At 35.9% G+C, this 17,189-nt stretch overlaps 1 protein-coding gene across 5 annotated transcripts in view; it reads right to left on the bottom strand.

Annotated features, from left to right (window-relative positions):
- The window catches only part of LOC118199010 (neprilysin-1-like), a 366,463-nt gene that overhangs the window by 104,918 nt on the left and 244,356 nt on the right, over positions 1 to 17,189 (bottom strand). For all 5 annotated transcript variants that reach the window (XM_085813638.1, XM_085813641.1, XM_085813637.1 and 2 more), the window contains one exon: positions 3,973 to 4,146. In XM_085813638.1, coding sequence (XP_085669764.1) covers positions 3,973 to 4,146 — 174 coding nt within the window. The remainder of the gene's footprint in view (positions 1 to 3,972; positions 4,147 to 17,189) is intronic.

Here is a 17,189-nt window from a genome sequence, read left to right as displayed (position 1 = left end):
GCCGTACTGATTATTGTTAATGCTATTGTTCGAATAGATATGGTTCTTTCATCTCCCGGCTATGGCACTTTCAAAATTTTTTCCCAGTGCTGGAAGAAGATTTATAGGACGGTGTGGCCTCTGGACTTTCAGGGTCTTTATCTTTTTTACTGAATAGGATAACTTGGCTTTCTTTAAGGACGTCTAGAAAAACTTTTCATTGTAGGCATTTGTTAAATATGTCCTTTATTATGCAGGGGCATTTTTTATTTGCAAGTTGATACACTATGTTACATAAGTCATCGTGTCCTTGCGCTTTTCTTTTTGGTAGTTTCGTTATGATGGAATTCATCTCCTTTTCTGTGAATAGCGGGTCATTTTCCGTGTTTGGAAGGCTGGTATGATTCCTTATTTTCTTCTGTTGTGGAGTGTCCTCTTCTGGGCTATCTTTTAAAAGTACTGGATCTAGTATATCATTAAATATTTTAATTGTTGTGTCCTCATTATTGGAGAAGTGTTGCATTGATGGGTGAGGGAGTTTTTTTTAAACGGTTTGAACATTTTCTTGGTGCAGATTTTGTAAATGTCACCGTGCGGATCACTATTTTGAGTACAGAATTTTCTCCGGCAATTAATTTTACTTTCCATTATTAATCTCTTATAACTTGCCTTTTGTTTGGCGAATTTGAGGTACGCTGTTTGTTTTTCTTCAGTTTTTGTGCACTTTTCATTTTTCTTTGGAGCGCAGCGTTTTTGTTTTGCTCCGTTCCGGTCTAAGTTCTGAGGTCCACCAATTAAATTTGCTCTTGGATCTTTCTTCTTTAGTTCTGAAGGAGTTATCACAGCATTCTTTTATTGTAGCAGTTTGATCCGGCGATTTTTAAATGGACTGTAACTCTCAATTAAACTAATTTACAAACTACTTTGTAACATATCTTTATCTTTATTATACTAATTTTTGAGAGACGCTCAGGCTCCCACAATCACTCTCTGCTTCACCATTGAAGCCAACTCTAAAGTAATTAACATTCTTTTTGTAAACAGTAACGGTGGCAGCGCCATCTGGCTTCAGAAGGACTTAACACAGTTAACAGGTGGGCTACTTTGTTGACTTCCTGTGCTAGCTACGGTGATTTTTCGGTGTATGGGGTAAAAGTTTTCTGTTATTATTCTCAGAAACGTTTGGCCTGCGCTTTTGGAAATTTTGTATCTTTTCACTTTCATATGAATGTTTTGTTCTTCTATTGTGAAGAATATTATTTTATGATCCGAGATCCTTTGTCTCATGATGCACTTTACAGTTTTTGACGCTATTGGGGAGATGGTATGAAGAACGTGTAAGATCGGACCATCCTTCGCCTGAAACTGCCTCGAAAGTTAGAAGGGCTGAAGCACTGTTATGAAGTACTAGATTCTTTGCAGCGATAAAATCCTCTAATAGGTTCTCTCGTGAATCATTTCTAGAGTATCCTCATTTCGTGCTGTGGGAATTAAAATCGCCTCCTATTATATGGGGGATTTCGGGAATTTGTTAATGAATTGCTCTAGGAGATTTAAATTATCGTCTATTTCTTCTTTGGATGATGAGCAGAAAGACGTGGTAATAAATTGCTGTTGCTGGTTATTAATTGAGATTGAGACTACGTCTCTGTTGGAGTATAAGAGGAGTGGGCTGAGTCTGCTCAGTCCGTGTGCAAGAGGAGTGGGCTACTCTAAAAGATATTTTTTCTTTTTTGCAAGTTGAAGGTACTGCAGTTGTTAGGCAATTCACTAATAGTGCTCCCTATGCAATAAGGTTCTTGAATAAGGACTAAGTGTACGTTATTTTCGGAAACAAACTGGGTGAGGATTGCCGCTGCAGATATGGCCCTTTTCAGGTTGATCTGGATAATACTAATGGTTGCTTAGCTCTTTACTTTTGGTATTGACATTCAGTAGTAGTTTTCTACTCATTTTCATCATATTTAGTCCTATTTCTTATTTTAGGTATATAAGGCATTTCTCCCACCTTCCTAGCGTGCTTTCGTGGTACAGTGGGTTTGCACGCTGGGCCGGCATTCCAGAGGTTCGTGGTTCGATTCCCGGCGAAGGCGTTTGGTAATTTTTCATCTCTCCTGCTTTTCTAATTGACTTAATGTCTCTACAGGTATTTCATATTGATATACTGGGCATTTAGAAGAATATGCGGGATAGCTGTTATCGAACTGTGTTCTGTTTACATTATTTCTTATTAGACAATTGATACATCTTGTTATCTCCTTCGCACGGGACGCTGAGCGATGCTTGTGTTCACAATGTGAGCAGTAATTCCTAAATTTACATTGTTCTTGAGAGTGGCCAAATTCTTGGCAATTAAAACAAAGTTTAATACCTCGATATTCATTGATGTATATAGATTGCCAGCCTGATGTAAGTTGTTTGTTTGCATTGAACTTTTGAATGCTGGTAAGGAACACTCTTCTCCAGTGCTGGAACTGATACTGGTGTTTATATATACAGAACATATACTGGTGTTTGGTCTTTCAGCTTGAATACTGGATGCAGGTCTTTCTCGTTGCTGTTGACGTGGTAGGCAAGCATTTTTGATACCTCTTCTGGGGAGAGGGAATCTGCGACTGGGTTAATTATCATTTTTGGGGTGCATCTTTGGGGGATTTTGTTTATAATGATGTCTTCTGTAGTTTCATTATTGTTAATGGCACCGGATATGCGTTCCATGTCTTCTTTTGAGACGCTTATTACCGCTCTCGAAGTGAGGAGTTACTTGGCCAAACAAGCTTGGTTTCGATTTCAGTCAAACATTATAATAAAGCAAAAATGTAGCTTAAGTCTGACGTACATTTTGAGTAATCCTATCTATTTTGAGGGTAATTAGGCACAAGTCTTTCTTCTTCAGAAGCAAAACAAAATTCTACATAATTTTTTCTATACTTTAAAGCATAAATTTCCTGAAACATCTACGATAAACTAAAGTTGCTTTTTTGTTTAATTTAAACGTTTATGTTGGGATTTTTCTTCAGTGAGGGATGCCTTCCGAATATTAAGATTAGGGGCACAGCATCGGTCAAATATTTTCAAAACGTTATGAATAGTTCATCATTACATTTTCTTTAAATTGCTGTGAAAATAAGTATTTATATGTTTCTAGTTCTATTTAAATTTGTTGTAATCCATTGCTGTTTTGAAGGTTAGTGTTTCTGATCATTTTATTCGTTCTCGCCGTTTATCGTTTTGATTTCATTTGCTTAACGTTATAAGAGTAGCTGTTGATAAATATGATCATGTTAAAGCGATGACTAGTGTATATACTTTTAAAATAAATATTAATCTGAATATGAAGAAATCAAATGAGTTAAGTATGCAGGGAAATGATTTGCAAATATCATCCATTGGTAATGCACTCTTGGATGAAAAAGGCATTTTAAACCAAGAATAACAAGAAGAACACTAGTTTCATTCACGATAGAGGCTGGTATCACACAACCATTTATTTCAGACGAACAACTGTTTCAAACAATTTTTTTACCTGCTTTAACATTGAAAGACGCACAATGTTTTCCTCTCTTTCGCAAACAATTTTAAGTTGTTCGTTTTTAACAACTAATCAGCTTTCAGCATCGAAAACCCCCTTCATCAACCATTATTTGTAATGGAGAACTAGTTTTCTCTTTACATGATAACTCCAAAACGATCCACTGTGATTGGTTGTTTCATATCATGTGACAAAGCAGAAAAATTATTCTAAAGAGTTGTTCTTCTGAAATGTTTGAATGGGTGATTACAGGTATCGATTCTGCTATTCACAACAATTTTTTTATAAATGGAACGAAGATTTTTTTAAATATTATTTCCGAAGAATGAGCTGTATATTTCCTTGAGTTTTCTTTTAGAATCATTTAAAATGACTGCTGAATATATAAAATATATTAATATTTTTCTTGTAATGGAATTAACTAATGCTAGCAGTAGAGAGAGCAGTATTTTTCTACTTACATTTGCAAGTTGTGCTTCAAATTCTAGAACATCTTTCATATCTGCTTCAGCTTGTTCAGGAGAAGCGCCTAATAGTAGTGCTATCTCTACCATAAAACGGCCATAGGCTTCTAATTGTTGCGTTCCTTGTACATAGTATTCTCGACTTGGCAGTCCCAGATCTGCTTGATCCAACTATATAAATAAGAAAGATTTCTGCTTTAGCATGAACTTAACAACATACATATTCTGTATATACATTACAATACGCATGCTTTTGAAACAAAAATATATATACTCTCTAAAAATTTGATGCACATGCACACCTACCAAACGCGGCATATAGATGTGGTTTGGTGAGTTGTGTAAAGAATTAAACTTGCAGTACCAATCAGCATTGTGATGCGATACAACTCTCACCTGAAGTGCTCAGTTGGTAGAATGTAGAAGAGCAGGTGCGACGAGTGACGAGCATTTATAACCATACTGACGGCTTGGATACACGACATTGTTGCCTTTAAGACGTACTTGATAGCATTGCGAATAGTTGTCATACTTTAAGAGTGGTCGTATCATAGGACTAATAGAAGCCGGTTGGTAGAACAGGCGGATCGGCCAGCATATTTTTCGGAGCGATATGGACTATGTTCGTTGTTGGACCCAGTGACTCAGCGAGGGCATAGTCGCCACCGTAGTAGCTCTGGACTTCCCCGGGCCACCAATGCGCGAGATGATCGGGCAATTAGAACAGTTGCCACCATCGGCACCAACAGTTATATCATCGATTCAACACCATTTGACAACTCTCAGGGATCCGATGATATTCAGATATACGATTTGCAGAGGACTAGGTGAAGTCAGACTCAGACTTCGACGTCCATCAAGGTGCTTTGATTGACAATCCACCACAAGCAGTGTCGTCTTACATGGTTCTGCTTTCTCTCAAGCTGGACAGTGTTCGGTTGGAGAAATTTGATCTTCAGTCACGAATTGCGCTTTTCTTTCAATACTGATAACCACTACACTACCTATTCGTCACCATGTATCTGGAGACAGAGAGATAAGCGGTCCAATGTGCCGCTTGTAATCGGGCAGCGCACACCAGTACATAGGGTGTTACAGTCTGAGAAACGATCAGTTGGGACATCCGTTCACCATAAATCGTGCTGCGGAGTACTTTGACTGCTCGCAGGCACGTTGAGGACACTTTGCAGCCGATCGTACTGTCTATGCAATCAGGGTTTCTACGTTCCAGCAGGACAATGCTCGGCCACATACACCATGACTTTACCAACAATGTCCTCGATATGCTAATGTCCTCGACTGGCCTGCTAGGTCTCCAGTCGTGTTGCCTATGGAACATGTTGAGCAGGCAAATTTAGCCAGGTACAAATACGAGTACCTTCCAACTCGCTAGCTAGTTGTTCCATTTGTGGCACAATCTACCGCAGAGGGACATTGGAAACTTAATAGACTCCATGCCAGCCGAACATCGACTTCTGTAGCTTCCAGGAGTGGATTTATCACCTACTTATTTTCACATTCTGTATATTGCTACTAGAACGATTTTTTCGCTTCAGTTTTTGGTCATTTGTATATCTGCTCAAACACTATATTACTGCCGAGTTTCGTAGCTGTTGTTCAATTCCTTCTGGCTGCATATAATTATTTTTCAACAAAGTGTATTATTATACAGTATATCGCAATCAATATATGTATATATATATATATATTACTGTCTATTATTGTATACGGAGGATGTTTACACAGTTTTAGAACTCTTCCAGGGCAGTTTAATTAATGCTTAAAATATAAAGAAAATTTTTTTAAGAAATTCAATCTAATAGCCTTTATAATCCTTAGTCTATAGACTAAGCCATGATTTACATGACAGAAAGACTTTCAGAAAAATTTTCATGGGTATTGATTTCCATTTTTATTCCATTACTCCACAGTCTATCTATCGCGGTGAGTTTGCGCTTAGAAAGAGCTTTTTTTTAAAAGACCGTAGACACAATACTTCGTAGATGAAACATCAGATGACTTCACAGGAATACGTTGAAAAGGTGTGTATGGAATTCCTGTATCAATCTTCAATTTCCAAGGAAGGCTTCTTGGCACTTTTCGAAGTATGACTTGTTGCTTTGTCTTAATGAAGTTTCACTATTTAAAAGACCATAACGAAATGGAATCTCTTGTGTAAATATGAAACGTAAAACTTTCTCTTGATAGTACGTATTTTCTCTTGAGTCGATTTTGATATTTTTTGCACTATTCTAATTTTTAGTGTCTCATCGCAAGAGAAACCTGGAACAATGAAAAACCCCTTACTGAAACTTTTTTTGCATTAATGGAACCATGTTTATACACTGCGAAAAAAATGCAAGGACAGTGCTATATCTCCCGTTCTACTGGGCCAATTGACGAAATTCAACTTGCGTTTTTCAAGTCTTGAAAGCGGGACTTAGGATATGTATTAAATTTAGATATAGCATTATTCTAATATAGGTATTTCGACACAAAGTAGGACTTTTTATGAAATGACACACCGATTGTTTTTCATATTTCGATTCTACGACTCAAATTATGCCAAACTGCCAAGTTTTGTAAAGATTGCAGGAGTAGAGTTTAAAACATTAGCTCTCAAAATTTTAGCTCCTCCATGTTAATTGAATTTGGTATAGATTTAGTAATATCTCTTTTTTACTAAACTTATTTGCTTCTTCCTTTCACATTTCGAAACTTAGGTTCATTCCAAATAATATTCGCCCAATTTTTATGATTTATTTTAAAAATTTGTATTTTTAAGTAATTTTTATAAATTTTTCGAAAGCAATTTTGAATTATAACCTATGAAAGTTTTATCTTCTTCTTAAAGTAGATGTATTTCTAAGCATACCAGCAAAAAATTAGAGTTTTGATTCAAAATTTCCTAAGATATAAGTCAATTTGCATATTGGTGCTAAAATTACTTGAAAGAATAAACGATGCATCTTTTTTCTCTCTCTCGTGCGCAGTGAAATGGAAAAGAAAATAGGTTACCATATATTAAGAAGTTCGCCAAGTGAATTACTCTTGGCGAAAACTGAAAATAATGCGCCAAGATAAATTTTTGAATTTCTCCGCAAATTTGTGCATCAAATTTTACAAAAATGAATATTTAGGCATAATTTGAGTCGTAGAATTGAAATATTAAAACAAAAATTGGTATGTTATTTTAGAAAAAGTCCGATTTTGTGTCAAATAACTATGTTAGAATAATGCTATATATAAATCTAATATATATCCTAAGTCGCGCTTTCAAGACATGAGAAACGAAATTTGAATTTCGTCAATCAGCCCAGTAGAACAGGAGATATAGAGCTATTCCTTTTTTTTTTTTCGTGTGCAGTGTACATTTTTCTTCTTCGCTTTGGTATAATATATAAAACTTTTTTTATTGCAGGTATTTAGGCAAATCTATGCTTCATCAAAGGTCAAGGGGTATTTCCATTTATCTCCTGTTGAATTCTGCAAATGATTGAGGATTCAACAAACAGCAATCAGAAACAGTACGTATATTTTTCGTATATAATTGCTGGAAGTCTTCGTTTGATGTAGAAGTAATGATTGATGCGTTGCTTATTTTGCGCTTAGAAATCCTAACACTATTTATTTCAAAACGTTTTTCGAATTATGAATTAGGAATATTTTTCTTCTGAGGACGCACAGTATATTCAATTCGCAGCTTGCTTACATGCAAGCTGCATGCTTACATGCATTACATTACGTTTTGAAAGAAAAATAACTATAGACGTTGCAGACGATATTCTCATTTTAAATAATAAGCTGTTTACAGCAATGTTTATCGCAAAGCATTTGTTTTTTTAATTCGCTATAGAAATCGTTCTGAAAATGTGTAAACACCATCTGTATGTTACAATACATTATTGTATACACCGTGTCCTTGTCAGCCTTTGTTTTCACAAGCATTGTTCGTAGACATATACCTCCAGTCACAAAATGTTTTAAATGATACATGTATTTATGTTTTGGTATTTTTAAAATTAAATAAATTAATTTGTTAAAGTTAGGAACTCTAACTTGTGGTTCCTGTTCGTATAGTTTTACAGAGTGGTCATGAAAAAAACTTCCCCGATATATGAACTTCTTTAGCAGCCTACGCGCTCAAACAATCGAAATGAAATTTCAGATATCGTTCTTTGAAGGTATGTGCTTGAGACTGCAATGGTTTAAAATAATAGAGCTCTCGCAATTACGATTACAGTGAAAAAAATTCGAAATTTTCGAATAGCAAAACCTACGTTTTTTCTGCGCAATTTGATCAGCGTATTAATAAACCACAGATGGCGCTGGAAGGATCCACGTGCGCAAGGGCACTTGACATAAAGAAATCCGACGTGGAAAAAATCTCAGATGAGAAAACGGAGAAAAGGTGAAGAAGAGAAGTATCAAAAGGAGCAGGACAATCCAATTGGACAAATTCGCAAAACGTGACGAGCGATCATAGCTTTCAAGGAGGACCCAAGACAATGCAAATCAATGACAACAATATGAGAAGATACACTACGGCAAAGTTCCAATGACAAATTCAAATACAACTAAACAACCTCAATCAATAGTGCTAAATATTGTACAACACAATACAAAAAAACTATACAGCACAATTTAAATACAACTATTCAACGCAATACACTACAGCAACTCAACAACAACCTAAGCAACCTATTTACAACACTACTATATCATCACAGTGCGAAAAATCTCACAGCATTAGTTTTATCAATTTCCAAGAATAATATTCAAGCTACAGAAGAACTTCAATCAAAATCAGATGCATTGGAAGTATAAACACATACCAATTGAGGAGCTAACTGAAAAAGTTGTCGTCTCCTCCCATGAAGGTATGAGCTGCAAGTGGTCTGACGCTTCTATCTTCGAAGAGAATTTCATAATTAAAGACTTGGGAGTAATTAACAAAGTCACATTGCACAGCTTTGTTGAAGAATTTTTCATTAGATCTTCTCATGTTATCTGGAATCGTCTCAGTCTCCGTGTAAAAGTTTATTGCGGATAAGATAGTGTGAATCAGTAATAATGCGCAGAAATTTGTTTTGTAATACTTGTAATTGATGTATTTGAGTTTGAGTGACCGTGTTCCAAGCAGGAGCATCATAAAGTATCGGTCGAATGCAAGTGGTATATATGTATATGTTTTTTGGTACGCAAGCTAAGTTTTGAATATTTTCCAATGACCGGAAGAAATCTGCATATTATGCCCATGGCTTTGCTCTTGACACTATTAATGTGATTAGACCATGTGAGGCTTTGGTTTAAAATAATTCCTAAATATTTGGCCTTTGTGACCAGAGGAACAGCTTCCTAAAAAAGGTAGCATCTTTAAAAGCAATGTTTTTCTTAGTTTTGCTAAGAATTAAAAGTTGCGACTCGCTAGCATTGATTTTTACGCGGCAATTTGTAGACCAGTTTTCTACGGCATAGAGGTAATTTTGCATTTTGTCTATTGCATGATTAGCTTGGATGGATTTAATTGCAATCGCCGTATCGTCGGCATAACATGCCAACAGAGAGTAATTGTCCAAACCAGTGTGAGGAAAATCTGATATGTAAAAAAGATATAGCACTGGACCGAGAATACTTCCTTGTGGAACGCTGAATCTTATAGGTCTTGAATTGGATTTTTCATTTCCTTGAGAGAAGAAGAATGTGCGGTTCTACAAAAAGGAGAAGATCAGAAGAAGGAGTTCTCTAGGAAGTTCGAAGTTGATAAGCTTGAAGACGATCTCCTCATGCCAGACGCGGTCAAAGGCTTTTGTCACGTCCAGCATAAGGAGCGCAACACTTTGCTTGTTATGGAATGCAGATCCCACAAATTCTACAATTCTTACTAGTTGTCGAGTAGTACTGAGGTTTTTTCTGAATGCGTACTGATCATTAGGTAGCAGGTGAAGAAAAGGTTCCAATCTTGTGAGAATAAGTCTTACATAAATTTTACCTAGGCTGGATAACAAACTGACTGGATGATAGCCATCAGGCTTGGTCACATCTATTAAGTCATTAAGACTATTTAACTGTAAGATTACGTCATTTTTTCTCTTCTTGGCGCCTTGCATGGCGCAGATGTTCATTACAGCAACCCTGTAAACGCTTACTCAGTTTTTTTTTTTATTGCTGTTGTTGTTAGTAGTAAGTCATCGCTTGAAAGATGGCACGCATTTGATTAAAGTTGTCGAATAAAATATTTAGTACAGTCCACTTCATGTTAATTTGAAATTGTTGTATAACAACGCACGCATCGCATGAATACTTTATGGCCCGCCGAGCCGGAGGTAAAAGATATCGTTGCTAAAATTAACTTTTTAGAACATTTGTAATACTTTCGTTTGTTGTATTACGCATAACTTCATATAGAGTGTTTGGAATGCTTTCGTTTTCGTGTGGATTACGCAATTAAGATTGAATACTGTGTCATCGTTCATTTCCGGTGTTGCTGTCGAGAAATCTGCAATCACGGTAAGTGATAAATTATTTAAGATACAATAACACGCCGAATAAATACTGATTCAGAAGTCAAACAACAAAAATCAGCGTTAACGCTGATTTTTGTTGTTTGACTTCTGAATCAGTGATAAATTATTTATTTGTTCATGATGGGTGAATTGAAAGCGATTAAAGCTAACAAAAAATGTTTAAAATGCAGTATCAGAAAGTTTGAAAATAAGGTAAATTCTACAGTGGATGAAGCAGATATTTCCTTATTGGAGTTATACGAATCAAAAATATTAGAATTTAAAAAGGAATTAAGTAACATTTTCGATTCTTTATTTGCACATTGTGAAGAAAAGGACACTGACGAATTCATTAAGGAAAAGGAAAATGTAGTAGATAATCTCGATGAAATTCATTTGAAAATTAAAAGAAAAATTTCTGAGATCAGTTCTCAAAGGAATAGCTGTTCAAATGAAAACGGTTCGAGTAAAGACATAATTGTTTCGGATATAAAATTGCCTAAATTGTCTCTTCCAATATTTAGTGGGAAAATCGAAGAAGGGATTGAATTTGAGGATTTATTTTCCGCAGCTGTGCATAAAAATAGCAAATTAACTAATGCGCAAAAATTGCAATATTTAAAGAGTTCGTGTAAGGCAGACGCTTTAAATATTATTCAGTCCATTCCAATTTCAGATTCGAATTATGACGTAGCATGGAATCTGTTGGTTGAGCGCTATTGCAACAAAAAAGATTTGATCAATTCTATCATAAAGAAATTAATTTCTATACCTCAAACGAGTGATTCTACTTCGTCACTTTTAAAATTTATCGATAAGGTGCATGAATGTTTACGATCCTTGGAAGCATTGGAGCAAAAGGTGGAAGAATTTTCAGACACGTTAATTGTTTATTTATTAGTTGAAAAGTTGGATAGAAATACTCGGTGTTGGTGGGAAAGGTCACTTAAAAAGACGAGATAGGAACGGTTAAACAACTGACATGTTTTTTGAAGGAACACGCTCGCACCCTATTACATTACAAACCTCCGCATGGGGAATTGAACGTTCATTTAATACCAAAGCTCTTACATCACTTTCGGAAAATTCAAAAAGTTGTCCTTATTGTAAAGCTGATCATTTATTGTTGAAATGTGCGCACTTCTTAAATCTAACAGTCAAGAAACGATTTGAATTTGTAAAGACAAAAAAACTATGTTTCAATTGTTTATCTTCGGTCCACACAATCAAGGATTGTAAAAGTTCTAATACATGTAGAAAATGTCATAAATTTCACAATTCGCTCTTACATTTTGATCGAAATGAAGAAAATTTCGATAAAGCAAATGGCACATCGAATCAAATCACAAACAAGGCTAATAAATTCAGCAGTAATCTTTCTCCAAATGCTGATACATTTACTCCAATGGCAAGCAGCCAAACGGTTAGTGACACTAATGAAACCAACCAAGCAAAGTCCATTAACGGTACTGCGCTGAATATTTCCAGTTCTTTTAATAAACAAGTTCTACTTTCAACTGCAATTATTTTCGTTAAGGGTAATGATGGAAAATTTATCTCGCTGAGAGCCTTGCTGGATTCCGGTTCTCAAAATAATTTCATTACTAAAGAAGGTGCTGAGTTATTGAATTTGAAGAAAAGAAAAATAAACGCTTCTATTTCAGGTATCAATGGTACAGTTATGAGTGTTAAGGAAAAAGCTATAGCAACCATCGCTAACGCTACTAGAGATTTTATTCGTACCTTACAATTTTTTGTTGTTCCAAAAATAACTCGCGTAACGCCTGCTAGATATATAAACATTCCTGATGTTAAGCAGTTGCAACTCATTGGTTTAGCTGATTCAGAGTTTTATAAACCTGGTCAAATACATGTTTTATTATCTAACGAAATATTTTTTGATTTACTGGGAACAAATAGAATAAATATGCAAGACCTGATTCTCCATCAGTCAGTTTTTGGATACATCGTTAGCGGGTCAGTACGCATGCCGCAGCAAGGCAGTGTTGATAATTTTTGTGGGTTTGTGGAAAATGGGGATAATTTATTTGACAACATGAGAAGGTTTTGGGAGATTGAAGGTATTAATGAAGCAAAAAAAGTGAAAAGTCAGGAAGAGGAATTTTGTGAACAGCACTTTCTTCGTACACACGCGAGGCAAGGTGATGGCAGATATGTAGTGGAAATGCCAATTAAGGAGGAAGGACTTAGCCTTTTAGGCGAATCGAGAGAAAACGCTAGCAAAAGACTGAATTATCTACTTAAACGCTTCACTCGCAATCCCGCAATGAAACACTTATACGAAGATTTCATTAAGGAATATAATGAATTAGGCCATTCCGAAGAAATTGATGAAGGGGATAGCTCTAGTTTCTCATATTATCTTCCTCACCATGGGGTTTTCAGACCCGAGAAACCTAGCACTAAACTTAGGCTAGTGTTCGATGCCACTGCTCCTACGACTACTGGAATTTCGTTAAACGATATTCTGCTGAATGGAGGGTTAGTTGAAGACGAACTATTTGATATTATTTGCAGATTTCGAACGCATAAAATTGCCTTCACAGCAGACATTGTAAAAATGTATCGTCAGATTTTGATTAAAGAATATCAAAGAGATTTATTACGCATCTTATGGAAGAGTAGTGAAGAAGAACCAGTTAAGGTCTATAGACTGAGGACTATAACTTACGGTACTTCCAACGCACCATATCTAGCAACGCGCACACTTAATCAATTAGCAGAAGACGAGAAAAACAATTTTTCGTTAGCAGCGCCAATAGTACAAAGGGATTTTTACGTCGATGACGTACTCACAGGAGCGCATACTCTAATAGAGGCTAAAGAATTACAGTCGCAATTGATTAACCTATTATCACGTGGAGGAATGCGTCTGCACAGATGGTGTGCTAATCATCCTGATCTTTTGCAGTTTCTGGATGGACAAGAGGAATATTCTTTCAGTAATTTCGATGACGATCAGAGCATCAAAACTTTAGGATTATTATGGAATCCAAGGATAGATTGTTTTTCGTACAAATCAACGATCAAGAAACCAACTACTTACACAAAGAGAACAGTGTTGTCTGATATTGCTCGCATTTATGATCCATTAGGACTGCTTGGTCCAGGGATAACAAAAGCAAAAATCTTCATCCAAAGACTTTGGTTATTGAAGCTTGATTGGGACGATCCGCTACCCGAAAGGATAATTAAGGATTGGCAACTTTTTATTGATTCAATGCAATCTATCAACAATTTGAAAGTTAGTAGATATGTTTTACAGGATAGTTTTTCTGATATACAAATTCATGGATTTTCAGATGCATCAGAACACGCATACGGAGTAGCCATCTATTTACTCTGTAGAAGTGACAATAATTTATCTTCACATTTGCTTTGCAGCAAGTCCAGAGTAGCTCCACTAAAACCGCTGACAGTACCTCGACTGGAACTCTGCGCAGCTGTACTGCTAGCACAGCTTGTTACAAAGGTGGTGCCTTTATTGAAATTGGACATCAGTAAAATATGTCTGTGGTGTGACTCAACCATAGTGTTAGCGTGGCTTCAGAATCCCCCGCATGTACTAAAAACTTTTGTTGCTAATCGAGTGTTGCAGATCCAAGAGGAATTATGTGCGTTCAGAGGAGAACCCAGCAGACCTTATTTCCCGAGGACTGAGTTTTGACAAGCTGCATGATGCTGATCTGTGGTGGAAAGGTCCTCCATTCTTGAGTGAGGGTGTCATACCTAACAAGAACATTGACTTTGAACAATTAGAAAAAACAGAGACATTTTCTAATGAACTGAGAAAAAGAACTGACATTGCTTGTTTATGCACTTTGCCTTCAAAATTTATTGATAATGTCCTAGATATCACTAACAATTATTTAAAATTATTACGTATTGTTAGTTATATTTTCAGGTTCATTTGGAACTCTAGCTGTGCAAAACAGAAAGGAGCACAGAGAAGAACAGGAGGAGTAAGTTCAAAGGAGTTAAATGAGGCAGAATCCTTTTTAGTAAGAGAGGTTCAAAAATGTAGTTTTTATTCAGAATACAACTCCCTCGCACAAGGTAAACCCATTAATAATAAAAGTAATTTACTTTCTTTGAACCCTTTTTTGGATGCAAATAATGTAATGAGAGTAGGAGGCCGATTACAAGGGGCCAATGTAATGTTTTCACAAAAACATCAAATAATTTTGCCTGTTAAATGCAAACTAACTAAGCTGATTGCTGAGCATTATCATCAGAAATATTTACACGTAGGTTCGCAAGCATTATTGTGTTTTATGAGACAGAAATTTTGGCCATTACAAGGTAGGAATTTAACTAGAAAGATTACCCATGAATGTATAATTTGTAGTAAAAATAAACCAGTCACTATCGAACAAATTATGGGGTCATTACCTGCAGAGCGCGTAAATCCAAGCTCACCCTTTAATCATGTCGGCACCGATTTTTGCGGTCCATTTTTTATTAGGTACAAGGGACAGAGGAAAGGAATTCTTCATAAGGTATAGTTAGCTCTTTTCATTTGCCTTATAACAAAGGCAGTGCATCTCGAACTAATGAGTGATCTCACCACTGACGCATTTATTGCCACCTTAAAGAGATTTATTGCTAGGCGCGGAAAATGCTCAATCATTTTCTCAGACAATGCAAAAAACTTCGTTGGCGCAAATGCCGAATTGCAAAGAATTAACAATTTAATTAGAAATCCTGACAAAATTTAGCAGATTATTTAGGTGAAGAAGGAATAGTATGGAAGTTTATTCCCCCACGGACACCTAATTTTGGTGGACTATGGGAATCTGGAATAAAATCCGTGAAATATCACTTAAAGCGGATTGTAGGTAATGCGAGGTTGACTTTCGAGGAGTTATTAACTGTAGTAACTGAGATAGAGTCTGTTTTAAATTCTCGCCCTATTACTCCCTTATCTTCCGATGTAAATGATTTAGAGGCATTAACATCAGGTCATTTTCTCATTGGAAGACCCTTGAATGCTATAGTAGAACCCGAATTAATTGATATACCTGAAAACAGACTCTCAAGATGGAAACGAACTACCAGATTTGTCCAGTCGATATGGAATCGTTGGCATAGGGACTATTTAAACACACTACAACAGCGTTCAAAATGGAAGGTAGAACAAACGAATATTAAAATAGGTATGCTAGTACTAGTTAAGGAGGATGAGCTTCCTGTCTGTAGATGGGTGTTAGGGCGCATTACAAGAATTTTTCCTGGAGTTGACGGTAAGGTTAGAGTAGTAGAAATACAGACAGCAAAGGGCATCATTAAGCGTGGAATTACAAAAATTGCAATTTTACCCCAAGAAGAAGCTTCCAAAGTTAGTTAAGTGTTAACTTATTATTATAAAACTTGTATTGTACATTGTATTGTGTATAAAATTTTTATTGAAAATTGAATATTATTATATTGAATTAAGAGATGTTATTCGTATTGCATTATTGTATAAGGTAGTAATTGTACAATTTTGTAGGTTATTATGAGTATTATCGCACGAAATTATTGAAGTAACCCTTCAATGCCGGGGGTATGTTAAGTCATTAAGACTATTTAACTGTAAGATTACGTCATTTTTTCTCTTCTTGGCGCCTTGCATGGCGCAGATGTTCATTACAGCAACCCTGTAAACGCTTACTCAGTTTTTTTTTTTTATTGCTGTTGTTAGTAGTAAGTCATCGCTTGAAAGATGGCACGCATTTGATTAAAGTTGTCGAATAAAATATTTAGTACAGTCCACTTCTAGTTAATTTGAAATTGTTGTATAACAACGCACGCATCGCATGAACAACATCTTTACCCGGTTTGGGAAGAAAAAAGATCTTGGCCTGCTTCCAAGGATCAGGGAAATAGTTGAGAGTAAGACAAGCGTTGAGAATACTAGCGAATTTACTGATAAGTTTTCTAGGTAAGTTACGAAGCATTTTATTAGTAATTTGATCACTTCAAGGAGCTTTTTTGATATTGAAATATCTAATAATATTAGTCATTTCCACAGGAGAAGTAAGCCTTGGGATGGTATGAGCCGAAGAAGAAGTTTTCGTCATACGTGGATCGTTCAAACGCCGTACGGTTTTTCAATGCGCTGATCAGCTTGCGCAGAAAGAAGTGGGTGCTGCCATTCGAAAATTTTAAAGTATTTTTACTCTAACCATAACCATAAAAGCTCTATTATTTTGAATCAGCACAATCTGGAACGCATACCTTTAAATAGCTATATCTGAAACTTCATTTGGATTGGTTGAGTTTATAAGCCGCTAGGAATTCCAAGGAAATTTTTTCATGACAATCCTGCATAAGTATAATAACCAGAAGAACATATGAAGAGCGATCGACCGAGTCGGGAGCTGTACTTTAGTTACAGCCTAATAGCCTGAACGCTGTTTTGCTGATCATGTCAGCGAGTTGTAGTTTTTCGTCGACTGTAACTTCCTGTATAATACTGACGTTGTGTTTTGATCCTTCATCAGGTGTTGTCATCAATCACTCCATATCCACGAACCCGTAGAACGTAACAGTATAAATACATGCGTCACTTGATATTTGTGACAGGAAGTATATGTCTACGAACAACCTTTGTGAAAATAAAGGCTGGGTAAGGACTTTGGTGGACATGGAATATATTGTTATTTATATTATATAAACTCATTAGTGCAATTATTTTATATAAAA

The sequence above is a fragment of the Stegodyphus dumicola genome, chromosome 3 (genome assembly GCF_044657685.1).
Source record: "Stegodyphus dumicola isolate Sdum_Otavi_A_Nest chromosome 3, ASM4465768v1".
Lineage (NCBI taxonomy): Eukaryota > Metazoa > Arthropoda > Arachnida > Araneae > Eresidae > Stegodyphus > Stegodyphus dumicola.
The sequence above is the reverse complement of the archived record's forward strand: the minus strand, read 5'-3'. Positions and strand labels throughout refer to the sequence as shown.